At 67.5% G+C, this 17294-nt stretch overlaps 7 protein-coding genes across 7 annotated transcripts; 4 read left to right on the forward strand and 3 right to left on the reverse strand.

Annotated features, from left to right (window-relative positions):
* Nucleotides 1-144: 144 nt before the first annotated feature.
* Nucleotides 145-2857, forward strand: MICPUCDRAFT_40843 (uncharacterized protein; the record flags this gene model as incomplete). Its single annotated transcript, XM_003060252.1, has 3 exons — nucleotides 145-1130; nucleotides 1222-1390; nucleotides 1580-2857. 3 exons carry the CDS (start codon nucleotides 145-147, stop codon nucleotides 2855-2857), a joined length of 2433 nt encoding a protein of 810 aa, XP_003060298.1.
* Nucleotides 2858-3092: 235 nt separating this feature from the next.
* MICPUCDRAFT_68925 (uncharacterized protein) lies at nucleotides 3093-4201 on the reverse strand. Its single transcript, XM_003060545.1, has 4 exons — nucleotides 3959-4201; nucleotides 3739-3756; nucleotides 3417-3557; nucleotides 3093-3282 (listed from the first exon to the last, which is right to left on the reverse strand). Exons 1-4 carry the CDS (start codon nucleotides 4091-4093, stop codon nucleotides 3178-3180), a joined length of 399 nt encoding a protein of 132 aa, XP_003060591.1. The 5' UTR covers nucleotides 4094-4201; the 3' UTR covers nucleotides 3093-3177.
* A 347-nt stretch (nucleotides 4202-4548) lies between these two features.
* MICPUCDRAFT_59950 (uncharacterized protein) lies at nucleotides 4549-5889 on the reverse strand (the record flags this gene model as incomplete). Its single annotated transcript, XM_003060546.1, has 1 exon — nucleotides 4549-5889. The coding sequence occupies one exon, from the start codon at nucleotides 5887-5889 to the stop codon at nucleotides 4549-4551; it is 1341 nt and encodes a 446-aa protein (XP_003060592.1).
* Nucleotides 5890-6469: 580 nt separating this feature from the next.
* On the forward strand, nucleotides 6470-7844 carry MICPUCDRAFT_1495 (uncharacterized protein; the record flags this gene model as incomplete). The annotated part of the gene is made up of 2 exons (XM_003060253.1): nucleotides 6470-7013; nucleotides 7168-7844. Coding segments are annotated over 2 exons (1221 nt in total), but the record flags the coding sequence as incomplete, so codon positions are not given.
* A 1295-nt stretch (nucleotides 7845-9139) lies between these two features.
* MICPUCDRAFT_18951 (uncharacterized protein) lies at nucleotides 9140-9445 on the forward strand (the record flags this gene model as incomplete). Its single annotated transcript, XM_003060254.1, has 1 exon — nucleotides 9140-9445. One exon carries the CDS (start codon nucleotides 9140-9142, stop codon nucleotides 9443-9445), a length of 306 nt encoding a protein of 101 aa, XP_003060300.1.
* Nucleotides 9446-10030: 585 nt separating this feature from the next.
* Nucleotides 10031-13940, reverse strand: MICPUCDRAFT_47846 (uncharacterized protein; the record flags this gene model as incomplete). The annotated part of the gene is made up of 2 exons (XM_003060547.1): nucleotides 10031-11838; nucleotides 12296-13940. 2 exons carry the CDS (start codon nucleotides 13938-13940, stop codon nucleotides 10031-10033), a joined length of 3453 nt encoding a protein of 1150 aa, XP_003060593.1.
* A 233-nt stretch (nucleotides 13941-14173) lies between these two features.
* Nucleotides 14174-16629, forward strand: MICPUCDRAFT_68936 (uncharacterized protein; the record flags this gene model as incomplete). Its single annotated transcript, XM_003060255.1, has 3 exons — nucleotides 14174-16183; nucleotides 16333-16400; nucleotides 16610-16629. One exon carries the CDS (start codon nucleotides 14174-14176, stop codon nucleotides 15614-15616), a length of 1443 nt encoding a protein of 480 aa, XP_003060301.1. The 3' UTR covers nucleotides 15617-16183; nucleotides 16333-16400; nucleotides 16610-16629.
* Nucleotides 16630-17294: the final 665 nt, after the last annotated feature.

A 17294-nucleotide genomic window follows, 5' to 3' on the forward strand; every position in this document is an offset into this window, starting at 1 on the left:
GCCGCGCGAGGAGGGCCGCGCGGCGGGCGTCGTCGCGGCGGCGGAGGCGCGGGCGCGCGACCGCTGAAGGCGAAAGAGCGGCGGCGCGGCGCGGCGCGGGGATCTGAACCGTTCGAACGACGCCGTCCCCCGTCCTCCTCCAACATGGTTCTCGTCTGCGTCGTCTGCCGCGGCGAGGCGTTCGACGAGACGAACGAGGGCTTCTACGTGTGCCTGCGATGCGGCACGCAGTCGCAGGACGTCGTGCGCGAGACGCAGGACGACGACGCGGCGATCGAGGCGATCCGCGGCGCGGGGCGCGGCGTCCGCAGCCGGAAGGTTCGCCCGCAAGAGCGCGCGATCGATCCGCGCGCGCCCCTCCTCCCTTCGTCGCGGCAGCCCGCCGCCGCGACGACGCCGGCGACGACGACGCCGGCGACGCGAGAGAAGCTCGAGACGTACTGCGACGGCATGCGCCAGCTCCTGCACGAGCAGTGCGTCGCGCTGCATTCGACGTTCGGTTGCCCGGCGGAGACGTCCGTCGTCGCCGCGGCGTTTTGGTTCCCGTACGTCCGCGCGTGCGGCGTCATGGAGCTCGACTTCGACGACCCGAAGACGTTCCGGGAGTCCTCGCACGTGAAGTTGAGGCCGAAGACGAAGACGAAGACGAAGACGGAGCGAGCGAAGGTTAAGAAGGAGCGCGTCGACGACGACGACGACGATGACGACGGAGACTCGGCGAACGAATCCTCCTCCTCCTCCTCCTCCTCCTCCTCCTCCGACGCCGACGACGCGTCGCCGGCGGGCGCGGAACGAAAACGACGCCGCAAGCTCACCCTCCGCCAGCTCATCACGTCGCACCTTCACCCGCGCGTCACGCTCGCGATCGCCTACCTCGCGTGCGCGTGGCTGAAGCAGCCCGTGCACGTCGGGGATCTCGTGCGGTGGGCGCTGGACGGCGACATGCCGTATCTCGCGGCGTCGGCGCGCGTCCACGCGTCGCTCGGGGGCGACGATGAGCTTCCGTTCAAGGGCGCGCTCGTCGCTCGATGCGTCCCGCAGCCGCACTTGATCGCGACGTGCGCGATGCACGTGTCGTCGGTCGCGGGGATCGCGCTCCCGCCTGCGAACGTCGCGGGGTTCGTCGCGAGGTGCGTTTTCTTTTCTGACTGGTCCCCGTGCGACCCCGTTCGCGTCTCCTTTCGACTGACCGACGCGCGCGCCTCCCTCCTTCCCTCCCAGGTTCGCGAGCGAGGTGGGCGTCGCGTCGGCGGCTTTTTTCCAAGCCGCGGAGCGCGCGGCGGCGGCGACGGATCGCGCGCGGTTCACCTTGGACGACGCGCGGAGCGACGTCCAGATCGCGCCGCCGCACGCGTGGGCGATGGCGATCGTCGTCGTCGCGTTGAAGGAGGTGCGTTTTATCTCACACTGGTCCCCATACGACCCCGTTCGCGTGGTGAACGCCGTTCCTTAAGGACTTTGCCCGGCGCATCTCTCCGCCCACCCCTCGCTTTCGATCCCCGCCCTAGATGCCTTTCAACTCCGCTTCTGACGCCTTTGAACTCAACCCCGATATCGCTTTGTATGGAATGGCCCGGAGATGTACGGCCTGGACGGGAGGGCGTTCGAGGACGTTCGATTCGTCAGCCCTGCGGCGGTTTCGGCGGCGAAGCGAGAGAGAGAGGAGGAGGAGGAGGAGGAGGAGGAGGAGGAGGAGGACGCGTCGAACGAGAAACGGCGTCGCCGCGCCGCCGCCGCGGCGGCGAAAGCGCGCGAGGACGCGAAGCGGCGACGCGAGTCTGAGCCCGTCGTCGTCGCCGTCGACGGCGCGCTCGAGTGGCGCGGCGCCGGCGCGCCGCCGCCGCCGCCGCCGCCGCCGCTCGGCTGGCGCGCGGGGTGGGCCGACGCCGTCGTCGCGTCCGCGAACAACAAGCCGAGGCACCCGGTCGCGTCCGCGCGCGCGGCGACGTCCGGCGGTGACGCGGCGACGCGCGCCGCCGCCGCGGACGCCTTCATCGCGTACTGCAGGGACCACGCCGTCGGGCGCGGCGAGGCGCCGACGCAGCCGGCGGATCGATACGCGGACGCGCTGTGGCGCGTGTACGACGCGGCGACGGCGGACGCGGCGCGCGCGAGGGAGGAGCGCGCGAGAGAGAGACTCGAGCAGGAGCGGCTGGAGAAGGCGCTCGGCGGCGACGGGGACGACGGGGAAGACGGCGAAGGAGAAGGAGAAGGAGAAGAGGAACGAGACCGGGAGGAAAAAATCGTCGCGATGCCGGCGTCAGCCGCGGCGTTCGCGTCGACGCTCGCGACCTCCCCCGCGAGCGCGTTCTCGCGAGCGCCCGTCGCCGCGGAGGAGGGAGAACGAGGCGGAGGAGGAGGAGGAGGAGGAGGAGGAGGACAGTCGACGACGACGTCGTCGCGAGGGAGAGGGAAGCCGCCGCCCGCGCATCGCCCGCCGCGCAAGCTGTATCGCCCGCCGCGCAAGCTGGAGGACGCGGCGGATGACTATCGCGCCGTCCTCGACGCGTGCGCGTCGCACGCGTGGTGCGCGTCACGGCCGCTGCACGAGGCCGTGCGCGCGATCGATGCGACGACGCGCGCGAGAGAGCTCGCGATGGAGAGGGAAACGCACGCGGCGCTCAGGGAAGAGGCGAAGAGGGACGGCGTGCGGAGGAAGCGGCTGTGGAAGCGACCCGCGGCGCCGAAGAGGACGGAGGGATCGAAACGCGTCGTCGCGGGAAGGCGCGTCAGGGACGACGTCGCGCTGAGGACGTCCACGGGGGAGGAGAAACGAGGCGGCGCGCGCGCGCGGCGCGGCGCGGTGAAGCGCGAGCCCGCGTCCGCCGCCGACGACGACGATAGCGATAGCACGTAGCGAAGAACGCGCGCCGCGCGGTTCAGCGCGTTGGTTGAAATTATTCGACGCTTGCGTCGTGTGTTACACTTCGTTGCTACACTCTCTACTCGTACATTGTCGTTGATGAATCGCTGGTTCTACACTACACTATTGGTACCGTGTTCTTGTTGTTGTTCTACAGTGTCGAAACCGACGAGAAGCGAAGCAGCAGGAGGTATTTCGGTCTTGAGAGCGGCGCGCGAAGGCGGCCGCCGCGGCGCCGGGAGTTTTTTTTTTCTCCAGACGCCGCGGCGACAGCTGTCGCGCGACCGTCCATAGCCGCGCCCGGGGCGCGTCTATTACTCGTCATTCTCGAGCTTCCTGCGTTCCTTCTTGCTCAGTTTCTTGTTCCCGCCGTTGGCGGCGAACTCCTCCGCGGCCTTCCTCGCCTCGACCTTCGCCTCCTGTGGATTGGATGGGGAAGAGAGGAGAGAGAAGGGGTGTCGTGAGAAAAAAATCTTTCGGCCCGAAAAAAGAGTCGGGGTCCGAGTCAGCAGTGGACGTTTCGACGGACGAGAGGGCCGCTTCGGATACGCACCTTGGCAGCCTTCCTCGCGGCCTTCTTCTCCTGCTTCTCGCGCTCGACCGCGGCCATGATCTCGATCTGCGTCGGAGGCCGCTTCTCGCGCTTCTGCGCCTTCCCCTTGTTCAGGATGCCCACGCCGAACTCGACGCCGTGCTGAGAGGGAGGAAGGGGTGGTCGCGGGAAATTATCCCGTCAGATGCGGGGCCATCGGGAGCGATCGGATCGGCGACCGAATCGTCGGTCGCGACGCGAAGAACGTCGACGAAACGCGCGTATCGATGCGTGAAGGTGTCGACGCGATCGATAACGGGAGGTGGGGGGGAATCCGACGCACCTGGTGCTGCAGCTTAGCCTGCGCCGAGGGAGGAAAAAGAACGCGCGAGGAAGCTGACGTCAGCGGGGCGCGAGATCTCGCGGGGGTAAAAAAGCCGAGACGGATCGGGCGGGGAGACGCGCTCGCGCGCGCGCGCGAGGCGAATCCACCGCGCGGGGACGAGGGAATGACGCTCGATCGACCGAAGAAAAGATGCGCGCGGGGAAGGAGGAAGACGCACCTCGTACGCGTTGAGGAGCTGCCCGCGCCCCATGAGCTCGTGCACGACGAGGTAGTTCTCCGGATCTTCGTTCGCGAGGCCGGCGTCGAGGTGGAAGGAAACGTCGACGGGGGTCTCGGTCGTAGGCGTGCTCATTTTGAAGGATGTAGGTGTGGGGGGTGTGGAGGCGGTTGTGTGTGCGACTACGTGGTCGACGGATGCGAAGGGTGACGGCTTACGGGTGGTAAGCTCGTGCGATGCGCGTGTTGGAATGGTTGAGGAGTAGATAGAAAGCGAGCGAAGTGTCGAGAAGCGCAACCGTAATCTCGTGTGCAAAAATATGCAGACTAATTGCCCATAGAGTATCTTCACACAATTTTTGTGAAATCTGAACAACTGAACACGAAAATCGCTGACGTGGAATTCGGTCGTCCGCGTCAGCGATGACGCTCTACGCGCAATCAGTCAGAGTACGCGCGCGTCGTAGTACGCTTCGATCAATTACACCTCGGGGTCAATTTTCCCGGGGTTTCGACCCCGACACGAACCGTCCCCGACACCGGGCGACCGGAGCCAAACTCGCGTCACCGATTCGATCGATCGCGGCGGCGTCACAACAGCAAGCAATACTCGCTCCACTTCGGCCCATAACACGGCCCGTCGTCCTCCCTCGTCAGCGCGACGTGCGGCGTCCTCCCCAGCCTCTTCCCCTCCTCCCTCGTCAGCGCCACGGCGACGTAGGACTCCTCCTCGAGGCCGAACGGACCGTCCGCATCCGCCGCGCGGACGCCGAGAGTTTTCACGGCGAAGCCGCGATGCAACAGCGCGGCGTTCGCGCGCGTCTGCCACGCGCGCAAGTCGGCGTCGATCTCGCGCATCGCGCACCGCGCGAGCGCTTGTAAGGGCGGGACCATGACCATCGTGAGGTAGAGCGGAAAGAAGGCGTAACACGGACCGCACCCGGCGCGCTGGCGGAGGGAGAAATTTGAGGGAGGGAGGGAGGGAGGGAGGAAGGAAGAGTGAGCGGTCACCGGAAGGCGCGTCGGTCGCCGACGCACGCGCGCGACGAGAGCGAGAGAGCGAATGAGAGTGAACGACGGGAGAAGAAATCCCTCAAGAGACGACGACGTTCGACGTCGCACGGGACGCGGTCGCGAGTCGTCGCGCACCTGCTTCGACGAGCAACACGCGCCGTACCGCGCGGCGAGGCACCCCGTGTCGAACACCTTCCGCAGCGGCCGCTCGAGGTGCTCCTCGATCTCGCTCGCGGTGAATCCCGCGCGCGTCATCACCGCGCGCGTCTCGTCGTCGATCGGGTCTAACCCGACCGTCGTGAAGCATCCGACGCACTCGTGGCACACGTCGCCTTTGACGTTCAGACGGAGGTTAACGCGGACGATATCGCCCGTCTCCGCGTCGCGGACGAACCGCGGAAGCGGCCCCGGCGGTCTCGACGCGCGCGGCGACGACGGCGGCGACCGCGCGTCCGCGTCGTCGTCGTCCTCCTCGCCCCCGCGCGTCAGGTGGGACGACGCCGACGACGACGTGTCGTCGTCGTCGTCGTCGTCGTCGCGCGAGTCCGCCGCCGCGCGACGCCGCGCGCCGCGTTCGAGAAGGTCGTCGACGTCGACATCATTGTCGTCGAAACGCGATGACGTCGCGTCGACGTCAGATGCCACGCGCATCGTCGGGCTCGCCGGCGCCACGTACGACAGCTCCTTCTTGATCGACCGTCGCGTCTTTCCTTTGAACGATATCCACTGCTCATCGCGGGTCTTCTCGCCGCCGCCCATCTCGCCGAGGCGCCGCGCGCGACGGTGTGGCGCGACGACGCGCTGCGTCCGCCTCCCAACACCGCCTCGCGAATGTGCCAGGCGCGCTCGAAAGGTCGCGCGGGTCGTTCCGGTCATCTGCTCTCTCAAGTGCGTTCTATACAAAAGTTTTTCACCCATCGCCCGGTTTCAAGATTTGATCGCTTCCCCTTTCAACTGACCGGTGAACTATTTTTGTATGGAATGGACCTTGTCAGAAGAGTTGTTTGTTCCGCGTTCAAACCCTCTCCGGCGGGGACACTTCCGCGAGCGCGGGGAGTCGACCTCCTCCGCGCGCCGCGGCGCATTCGCACCCACCCCAACGCGAGTCATGGACGCGAACGGAAGGATCAGCCCGACGGCGAGCCCGAGCGGGAAGCCGCCGCTCGCGTCGACGCCGGCGGACCGGCGGCTCTCGATCGGGAGCGACCTCGCGGGCGAAGGCAGCGGAGGGAAGCGGCTCATCAAAGATCAGCTCTCCGTCGTCGAGACGCGGGCGCCGGACGGGGAGGTCAAGCTCGAGGTGCGCGATCTGATGTGATCTGATCTGATGAATGATCACGTCGTTCGCTCGAGTTCCCTCCTCCTCCTCCCGCGGAACCGCGATCGATCGACGCGACGCGTCCTCCTCTGAACATCGCGTCGCGTCGAACCGAATCGAACGCGCCTCCTCTGACTCGCGCGCCCTCCCTCCCTCCCTCTCTCCCTCCCTCTCTCTCTTCAGATGACGTCCATCGACGAGCAGCTCTCCTTCGACAAGGGCTTCTTCCTGACGATCCGCGCGATCCAGCTCTTGAAGCAGAACGCGCACGACCGCCCCATACTCGTCGGGATCGCCGGTCCGAGCGGCGCGGGGAAGACGGTGTTTTGCCAAAAGATTCAAGACTTCATGCCCGGCATCGCGGTCCTATCCATGGACATGTACAACGACGCGTCGATGCTTCTCGACGGCAACTTCGACGACCCGAGGCTCACGGATTACGACCTCCTGAACAAGAACCTGAGCGACCTGAAAGCGGGGAAGACGATCGAGGCGCCGATATACGACTTCAAGACGTCCACGCGCGTCGGCTCTCGAACGGTGGAGTGCCCCGCGTCCAAGGTGATCATCGTCGAGGGCATATACGCGCTGTCGGACCGCCTGCGCCCCCTGCAGGACCTGCGCGTGTCCATCAGCGGCGGCGTGCACTTCGACCTCGTGAAGCGCGTCATGCGCGACATCGATCGCAGCGGGCAGCAGCCCGAGGACATCATCCATCAGGCGCGTTCTATACACTGGTTTCCATACGACCCCGTCCGCGTTGTGAACGCCGATCCTTAAGGACTTTTCCCGGCGTGTCTCTCCGCCCACGCCTCGCTTTCAATACCCGCCCTCGGCGCCTTTCAACTCCAACTGACGCCTTTCAACTCCACCCCGAGAATCGCTTGTATGGAACGACCATCAGATCTCCGAGACGGTGTATCCGATGTACAAGGCGTTCATAGAGCCCGATCTGCGCAGCGCGCACCTGAAGGTGTACAACAGCTTCAACCCGTTCGCGGGGTTCCAAGACCCGACGTACATCCTAAAGTCGGACGAGGTCGTGGACGAGGCGATGGCGCGCGAGGTGCTCTCGTCGGACGGGTTCAAGCACGAGGAGGAGACGGAGGTGACGGACATCTACCTCCTCCCTCCCGGAGACGACCCGGAGACGTGCACCTCCTGGCTGCGCATGCGCAACCGCGACGGGCACTACACGCTGATGTTTGAAGAGACCGTGTGCGACGGCGACGTGATGATCTCCCCGCGGATTAACTTCGAGGTGGGCGTGCGCATCTTGGGCGGTCTGATGGCGCTCGGGTACGAGGTGGGCGCGATCATGAAGCGCTTGTCCAAGTCGTGGTCGGACGAGCTGCTCACGATCAAGGTGGACTGGATCGAGGGGCTCGACCGGTCGTACACGCAGATTCAAGGGAAGGTGCGCGCCGCGGTCGAGGAGGCGGGCACGAAGCTCGGGCTCGACGGGACGTACGTCCCGCACTCGTTCATCGAGCAGGTGCAGCTCGAGCGGATGACGGACGAGCTGAGGGAGATGACGGCGGAGATGAAGGATAAGTTCGTCACCGCCGCGCGCAGAGGGATGCACGAGATGTCCAAATCGTTCAACAAGAACGGATTCGGACACGGACACGGAGGACACGGCGGCGCGCTCGGGCACGGGGGCGCGCTCTCCGGTGGGCACGGGCACCACCATCCCAACGGATCCTATCGAGCCGGCAGGGCGGACGAGCGAGGCGCGCGCGCGGCGAGGAGCGAGAGCCTGACGCGGCTGCAGGACACGGTGCGGAAGCGTCGGACGCAGAGCGGAAGCAGGGAGTTCAACGAGTGGGGGGACGGCGATCCGCTGTCGCCGCGGCCGCCGTCGCGGCCGCAGAGCAGGAACGGGAACGCGCGGCCGCCGCCGACGCCCCCGGGGGCGGGAGTCGGCGGCGCGGGGTTGGCGGGGTTTGGGATGGGGTTGGGTTCGCACGGGGAGTACGGCGACGCCGGCGGGTCCGGGTCCCACCTCAACGAGAGCGGCGAGAGCGAGGAGAACCTCATCGAGGGGCGCGGGGGGTACTACGTCGCGTCCCCCGCGCGCGCGGGGTCGCCGTTCGCGCACGGGTTCGGCGGCGGCGGCGGCGGCGGCGGCGGCGAGTTCGTCAGCCCCGCGCTGGAGGGCCGCCTCAACCTCATCGCGCAGCGGTTGGACGACCTCCACGGCGCGAGTCGCGCGGACTCGCCGAAAGCGGACGCCGCGCTGAGGCACGCCGCGGAGCTCGCGCGCGAGCAGAGCGCGCTGAGCGCGAGGTTAGACGGCGTCGTGCTCGGGTTGGGGGAGGGACGGGCGCGGAGCGTCGGGGTGTTCGCCGCTGGGGTGGTCTGCGGCGCGGCGCTGGCGCTCGGACTCGCCCGGCGGGACCGGTGACGACGGACCGGCGAGGACGGACGGATAAGATAACGGACGGGTCTCTTTTGTTTCTTCTTCGCGAAGACGTCGCTGTTGTTGTACACGCGGCGCGAAACGCGCGCAGCCGTAGGCTCGCTATTATTTTACTCACCGCGAGATTTTTCGCACCTCCTGAGGGCCCAAAAAATAGGCTCGGAAATTTTTCATCGCACGCGCGGTCAATTCAAAGGCGAAATTCGCCCCAGCGATGAACGCGCCGGTCACGGAAAGGGCTGACGTCGCGCGTCGTCGCCTCCCTCGCCATCGCCGCTCTCCCGCTTTATCCAAACGCAATTTCCCGTGTGCCCCGCGACACACACGCGAGCGCGGCTCTCACGCACCGCCTCACGCTTCACACGAGAATGGCTTCTCTCACGTTCTCCGCGAGCAGCGCGGTCACGGGCGCGCGCGTCGCGCCGAAGATGACGCTCGCGCGCTCCCCCGCGCGCGTCGCCGCGCCGGTCCAAATCACCGCGAAGCAGACGCTCGAGGGCAAGGTCGTGAGCGTCGGCTTGGAGAAGAGCGCGGTGATGCAGGTCGCGAGGAAGGTTCCGCACCCGAGGTACCTCAAGCTCATCAACAAGACGAAGAAATTCACGTTCCACGACGAGGACAACTCGTGTCAGGTGGGGATGGTCGTTCAGATCGAGGCGTGCCGGCCGATGAGCAAGAGCAAAAAGTTCACGCTGAAGAAAATCTGCTCCGACGCGGGATGCGCCGCGGAGTGAGGCGCGCTCCCGGGGACGCGACCGCGTTTTCCTCGGGCGAGGGGAGCGCGGTGCTTGAGGGGAGGGTGATTTAAGGCGCGATGACGCGCGGCGCGGCGCCGTGTTGGCATGCACGGCGCGGGTTCGCGCGGACGCCGGCGACGCGACCGGACGCGGCGACGCGATTTTCCGCCGGAACCCTAAAACCTCCCGCACAGCTGTGCGCTCGGGAGGTTTTCTGGGTTCCGGCGGGGGGTTCGCGCGCGCGCCGCGGAAGCTTCGCGCGTCGGCGTCTCGCGCGGGCGTACATTAGCATGAGGGTGGGGGCGGGTGAACGGAGACACCATTAGAGCGATTCTTTGACGAAGCACGCGCGGAGCCGCCGCTTAGCAGTGGCCGGCGTCGACGGTTTTTGTAAACGACTTTCGTTGATCATTTCGACGTCTCGTCTCGTCGCTCTCCCGCCGCGACCGAACCGACCTCGCCGCCCGCCGCTAGATAATAAAGAATACGCGAGAGCACCGCGTCTTCGCGAACGCGCGCGTTCCTCTCCGCCGCCGCCCTCCCTCGGGTCGACGCGCCGCGCTCGGGGTCCCGCCAATACATTCAATTGTGTCGAACGAACCCGCGCGTCTCCGTGAGAAACTTCGCGACGTTCCTGCGGAACCGCCTCTTGTTCGCCCTGTCCACTCTGTCCGTCAACCCCCCGCCGGTCGTGAGCTCCGTCAGCGCCCTCGACACGTGCTCCATCGCGCCCTGGTTCCCGGACAACCGCCCCAGCAGCTCCCTCGCGACGTCCTCGAACGCGACGCGCTCGCAGTGCATCAGAGGCAACAACGCGTCGGCGGCGGACTCCGCGAGGTCCATGCTCGCGTCCTCGAAGATTAACCGGTTCAAGACGACGCGCATGAGGTGCGCGAGGACGCCGACGTTGCCGCGCTCCGGGGTCGGCGCGTTGTGCGCGCCGAGGCCGGGCTGACCGGCGATTGTCGAGGAATGATGAAACGACGCCATCGCGGCGAGCGCGGAGAGCGATTCCCTCGACGTCTCCGCGTCCGCGTGCTTCAACCCAAAGTCCAGCGTCCCCATCAGGGTGTTGAACAGGTCCGGCGGCAGCGCCGCGACCTTCCCCGGGTACGCCTCGAGCATGTGCGCGAGCAGACTGAAGTACTGGTGGCACAGCTTCGGAAACGTCAGGAGCTCGTCCGTTATCAAAGGGATCACGACGTTCAACCCGAGAAAAACAACCTGCGCGACGTCCACCTTTTGCGCGTCGCCGCCGCCGGGCGTCATCCCGTTCGCGACCCTCCCTTCCCCCACCTCGTCGTGGTCTAACCCGTTGTCCGAGTTCACCACGTGCGTGAGCATGCGCAAGAGCGCCTTGACTTCCTTGTACGCCTCCTTGACGCGCTCGGCGCGACCGCCCTCGCCCGCGCCGACGCGGCCGCGGCCGCCGCCGGCGTACGTCTCGACGACGCGCAGGACGTGCCGGCACAGCGCCGTCGCGTGCGTTGGGCCCAAGAAACACGCTTGATTCGCGACGAGTTCCTCCGTGAGCCGCAACACGAGCTTGGAGATCTGCGCGCTGCCGCCGCCGCCGCGCTGCGTCGCGATCAGGACGTCAAAGTTGGACGCGAAAAACGCAAAGACGGGCGCCTGCGACCGCGCGACGGTCGCCCGCGCCGCGCCCCTCGCCGCCTCCAACGCCGCGACCGCCCGGCTCTCCCCGCCGGGGTGCGTCATCGCGCCCGGGTCGCTCGCGACGGCGTGTAACACCCCCCCGAGCGGCGTCAACACCCGCGCGATGTACTCGCGGCACTGCCCCTCGTCGTTCAGCCCCTCCGCCGCGCGGCCCAATGCCTCCATCACGCCGCGGTGAATCTCCGGAGGAAACGCGACGCCGCCGCTCGCGACCGCGACCGCGACGCCCCCGCGCGCCGCCGCCGCCGCCGCCGCCGCCGCGCCGCCGGGGTCCGTCGCCTGCGCGAGCGCCATCGCCTCCGCGTCCGCGATCGCGCCCCACGACGCGGACGCGACGCACGCGCGGCACAGCGCTCGACGCCGCGTCAACGCGGGAAGCAACTTTTGCGCGGCGACGCCCTGCACGCCCGTCTCGCCCGGCCACGCCGTCAACGCGACGCGCGCGACGCGGAGCAAAGCGTCGAGGACCTGCACGCCGCCGCCGTGCTCGGAGAACGGGCCGGGAGGTTGGTTTGTAACGTGCGCGCCGAGCCCGGCGCCGGCGCCGACGCCGCCGTGGACGCGACCGCCGCCGCCGCCGCCGCCGGCGAACACCGCCGCGTGGAGCGACCCGCCCACGTCCTCCGGCATCAGGTACGTGTCCGCCCACCGCGCGGCGCCCCACAGGAACGTCTCCATGAGCCGCGGGGATATCGCGGATCGCGCGGTGTCGTCTAAGCACAGGCACGCGAGGTTCACGTACGCGGTGGAGAGCGCGTCGACCGGGCACGGCTGCCCGGCGAGCGTCGCCGTTCTCGAGCGCTCGGCGAGCGCGTCGGGCGGCAGCGGAATCTCGCCGTCAAACGGATCCGCGAGCACGTGCGGGATAAACCGCGCGAGCCACCACAGCTGCTCGGACGCGACCGTCGGGTCCGCCCCGCGCGCGATCGCGTCCGAGAGCTCCGTCTTCTTCGCGTCCGCGGCTGCGGCGAGGAACGGCAGCGACGCCTCCGGCGCGGCGCGACTGAGGGTCGTTCCATACAAGCGATTGTCGGGGTGGAGTTCAAAGGCGTCAGTTGGAGTTGAAAGGCGTCGAGGGCGGGGATTGAACGCGAGGGGTGGGCGGAGAGACGCGCCGGGAAAAGTCCTTAAGGATCGGCGTTCACCACGCCAACGCGGTCGTATGGGAACCAGTGTATAGAACGCACCCGACGACGGCGGCCAGCGACAGCCGCTCGTCCAAAGCCGCCGCGCCCGCTTTGCCCTCCTCCTCCTGCCCGTCGTCCTCCTCGAACGCCGCCGCCGCCGCACCCGCGAGGCCGGCCTGGACGTACGCCTGAAACACCTGCGCGGCGCCCTGTATGACCTCGGAGGGCACCCCGGCGTTCGGGTCGCCTCCGAGCCGCGGGTCCGTCATCCGCCCGCTGAGGAGCGAGCCCCACGCGTCCATCAGCAGACGCAACGCGTCCTCCGACGCCGTGCCCTCCGCGTCGGACGTGAGCGCGCCGGCGTGGAGCACCGCGAGCGTGAGCTCGCCGAGGACGCTCAGGCCGCTCGCGCCGCCCGCCGCCGCCGCCTCGCCGCCGCCGCCGCCGCCGCCGCCCGCGTCGCCGCCCCCCGCTAAACCCGGCGGCGGCGGCGTCGGCGCGAGAAAGTACGCCGTCGGATGATTCGACGCCAACGCGCTCAGCGACACCGCGACGTCCACGAGGACGTCCTCCCCCAACCCTCGCGCCGCGTTCGCCGCGGTCGTCTGCGCCGGCGTCGTCGTCCCGTTGAGCGACGCGACGCACCGCGCGAAGTGCGCGCGCCGCGCGTCGCCGGCCGGATCCTCCGCGAGGTTCGGAAAGAGATCGCCCGCCAGCTGGCACAGCGCGGCGACGACGGCGCGGGCCGCCGCGCGGAGGTTCAGCGCCGCGCTCGAGAGGTCCCCGCCTGCTGACACTCGCGCGTGCGCGCTGGCGTGGAGCGCGAAGACCCAGTCCACGGCCCCGGGGGCGAGGAGCGCGTCGCGCCACTCGGGGCCGGGGGTCACCTTCGCGGATCCCTCCGCGTTGGACGTCTCCGCGAGTGTCCGGCTTCCGCCTCCGTCGGACGGCGGCGGAACGTAGCCGAAGCCTCCCGCGGCGCCGACGCCGCCGCCGCGCGCGAAGTCCCACGCCAACGCCGCGGACATCAAGCGCAGAGCGCCGACGCAGACGCCGTCGTCGGCGCCGCTGAGCGCGGCGCCGTTCTCGAACGCGGCGCGCGCGACGCCGGCGCCGTGGAGGAAAAAGTGCTTCAGGAAATCGCGCTCGAGGTTCGCGCGGCATCGCTCGTGGAAGTCCCACGGCAGCTGCATCGGGGACGACGTCGACGGCGAGAACTCCGCGACGACGGCGGCGAAGAGAAGCAGCCCGACGCGTCGCGCCGACGACGTGGACGCCGCGCTCACGGCGTGCTCCGCCTCCGCGAGCATCGCGCCTCGGTCCGCGTCGTCGTCCAGCCACGCGCGCTTGAGGAGGACGGCGAGCGTGCTGATGATCTGCGACGCGACGACCGGCGGCGGCGGCGGCTGCTTCTGGAGGATCAGGTGCAGGCAGTGCTGCCGCAGGTTCGCGCGCTCGGTCGGCGGCAGCGCGTTCCAATCTCGAAGCGCCGCGTCGCGCAGCGTCGCCGCCGCCTGGAACTGCGCCTCGATCGCGGCGGAGGTGTCGAGGATGTGGCGGCACGCGGCGAGCGCGTGCGGGGAGCGTCGAAACTCCAAGAGCGTCGCCTCCGCGGCGGCTCTGTGCTCCGGGTGGGCGAGGCCTCGCGAGGCCTGCTCCACCTGCGCGCACGCCGCGGTCAGGTCCATCGCGAGCGATCGACCGCGCCCGCGAGGCGCGCCGTCGGCAATGGCACCAATGCTGATGAGATAATTGATCGGGCACTTGCAGGAGTTTTATTTAATTCTCGGCACGATCTGAGTCCGTTCACTCCGTCGTGGCGCGGCGCGATGGGAGCGGACGCGTAGGTCGTCGCTCGAGATTCATCGCGCGTGGAGTGAGTCGAGGGCGACGCGACGCTTCCAGTCCATCTCTCGGAAGGATGGTGGCGGGGATTTGCTTCGATAACGCACGGATTCTCAAGGAGGCCGGGTTGCCTGGGTCACGTGCCCAGTACGACGAGGACGGCTTCCCGAGAGCCGGATACTTGTCGAACGGGCTCTCGCTGTACACGTTCGGGGACGAGATCCAAGGGATCCACAGAGAGAGAGAGATCCAATCGAACGCGATGAATGTGCCACCAGAATGCACAGGGTTCGAACGCGTCGACTGCCGCGGGATGACACTCATGCCCGGGCTCATCGATTCGCACGTGCACGTCACGGCCTCGAGCGCGAACCTCAGGATGCCATCGACGATGCCTCCGTCGCTGCTGTACGCGCGCTCGGTCCCGATCCTATCCGGCATGCTCAACCGCGGCTTCACGACCGTCAGGGACTGCGGCGGCGCGGACCACGGGCTCGCGACCGCGGTCGAGGAGGGGTCGATACGAGGTCCGCGGATCGTTCACTGCGGGAAAGCGCTCTCGCAGACTGGCGGGCACGGCGACTTCCGCGGCGCCGGAGATGTCGCGCTCGCGTCCGGCGCGTGCTCGTGCTGCAACTTCACGATCGGGCGCGTTTGCGACGGCGTGGACGCGTGCCGCGCGGCGGTGCGGGATGAGGTGAGGAAGGGCGCGAAGCACATTAAGATAATGGCCAGCGGCGGGGTGTCGAGTCCGACGGATCGACTGGAGAATTTGCAATTCTCCGAGGAAGAGCTCAAATGCATCGTCGAGGAGGCGAGGAACGCGGGAATATACGCGTGCGCGCACGCGTACACGGACGAGGCGATCGAGCGCGCGATTCGCTGCGGCGTCGCGTGCATCGAGCACGGGAATTACGCGAGCCGCAACACGGTGAAGGAGATGCGGGCAAATGGGACCTATTTAGTCCCGACGCTCGTGACGTACGAGCGCTTGAAGATCGACGGCGTCGCGAACGGGATGTCTCAAGCGATGGTGGACAAGGTCGCGGACCTCGTCGAGGCTGGGCAGAAGACGCTCAAGGCGGCGACGGAGGAGGGCGTGATGGTGTGCTACGGAAGCGATTTGCTCGGCGACATGCACAAGTATCAGGCGCACTCGATCAAGTTGCACTTGGACGCGGGCGTGAGCGCCGCGCGCGTGTTGAATTCGCTGACGGGGACTCCCGGCAGATTGCTGGGCAAGCCGTGGTCGTGGATGCGCGCGATGAAAAATATAAATGCTAAACCGCACGTGAGTAAAGAGAAGTCTCATCTGCAGCAGCTGAGGATCGGTCGGTTATCTCCTGGGTTCAAAGCGGATGTCATCTTGGTCGACGGCGACGTCGCGAACGACCCGACGGTGCTGATGGACGAGAACAACATAAAGCTCGTCGTCAAGGACGGCGTCATAGTGAAGAACATCCTCGATAAGAAGGACGACGACGACGACCGTCGGAAGCGGGTGAAGCGAGAGACGTGAGCGGCGGCGCGGGTACACGTCGAACATATTTATTATAGCAAACGCGACGCTCGCCTCTCTTCTTTCGATTATAAAAGCGCATCCTATCCCACCGCGAGCGTCGCGCCGCGTCCTCCTCGTCGCTCATCTCACCCTACCGCTATCGAGAAAGTCATCATCGTTCGCTCGCTCGCGTCGACGAGCGGTCGACCGACCAACCCTTCCGTCGATCGATCGATCAACTCACTTCTTCGGCGCCGGCGCGGAGGCGGCGATCGCCTCCGCTTCCGCGCGCGCAGCCGCGAGCGTGCCGAACTTCACCTTCGGGGAGTGGCCGCCCTTCGCGGTCCCTTCCATGGTGTACCCGGACATCGTCGTGTTCGACGACAGCTGGCCGTTGCCGTACTCGCGTCCGAGGCCGCCGCTGGACGCCTGCGACGGGATGGAGATGGCCGACGCCGCCTTGGCGAAAGTCGCGGCGGCGGCGGCGGTGAACGTCACGAGCGCGGCGCGGCGGGAGGACTCCTCGGAGGCGGACGCGCGGCAGACGACGACGGACTTGTTGGCCTTCTTCGTCGCGGTCTTGACCTGATGGACGGACGGTTTAACGGTGAGCGAGCGATTTCGTTTCGTCAGTCTCGACGCGGTTTTATTTTTTCGCGATCGATCGGATCGAGAGGCGCGGCGTCTCGCGAGTTCGCGCTCGCGTGCGGGTTCCGGAGGGGGCGGAGGCGCACCTGGACGCGCGCGGGGGCGACGGCGGCGGACTGGGTGAGGGCGAACATTTTTGCGTGGGAGGTTTTGTCTGCGGAGGAGACGACGGGAGAGAGGGATCGGCGTCAGCGCGACGGTCGTTCGTTCGTTCGATCGACCGATCGATCGTGGCATTCATTTTATTTCTCCGGGTCTGGCAGCTCCGACGCGCGAGCGCGCGCGGGGTTCGAGAGCGCGCGGGCGCGACGACGGCGACGCCGCGCGATCAGGGCGAGTCGCGCGCGCGTACTGCGTGCGTACCTGACGACGGATGAGTTGCGAGTGCGATAATGCCCCGCGGAGGAGAGCGGGGTGGGCTCTCGGCGGTGGGATGGGAGGGTGCGAGAGACGGAATCCTCGGCGATGATTGGCTGGATCCATGGCTGAAATCCTGTCTCGGTTGACGAGCTGGACGAGTTTGCCTTTGAAAATGGCCGCGTGGAGGCGAGCGATTCCGATCAACGACCGGTCAAAAGTCATCGGTGGATTTTTTCCGTCGCGGTCGAGTGTGATTGAGAGTTTACGCGTGTGTGTTGACTTTCTCTCTCCTGGCTCACCTAAACGCGCCGTCGTCGTCGTCGTCGTCCGAGTCCCCGCCCGCCTCGCTCCCCGCGACCATGCGATCCCGCGACAACCCCTCGTCCGGCCGCAACCCGTGCTGGTTCACGAGCATCGGATTCGCGCCCTTCCTGACTAAATACTCCGCCAGCTCGACGTACCCGTACGCGTACGCGTAGTGCATCGCGGTTTGCCCCTGCGCGTTTTGCGCGTCCAGAGGAACGCCCGCGCGGACGCACGCCTTGACGATCCGTTTCCTGTTGTTCTGCGTCGCGACCGCGAGGAGGGAGTTCCCGTGCTGGTCCACGATGTTCACGTCCACGGTGCCGTCGACGAGCGCGGCCTCGACCTCGGCGTGGCGGTTGTTGCGCACGCGGCTGAAAATCGG

Source organism: Micromonas pusilla, assembly GCF_000151265.4.
Source record: "Micromonas pusilla CCMP1545 genomic scaffold MICPUCscaffold_8, whole genome shotgun sequence".
Taxonomy (NCBI): domain Eukaryota; kingdom Viridiplantae; phylum Chlorophyta; class Mamiellophyceae; order Mamiellales; family Mamiellaceae; genus Micromonas; species Micromonas pusilla.

Coding starts and splice junctions, on each gene's coding strand:
- MICPUCDRAFT_68925 (XM_003060545.1), bottom strand. CDS start 4,093: ATGAGCACGCCTACGACCGAGACCCCCGTCGACGTTTCCTTCCACCTC. Junction 3,283..3,416: donor CCGCGAGGAAGGCTGCCAAG/GTGCGTATCCGA, acceptor TCCAATCCACAG/GAGGCGAAGGTCGAGGCGAG.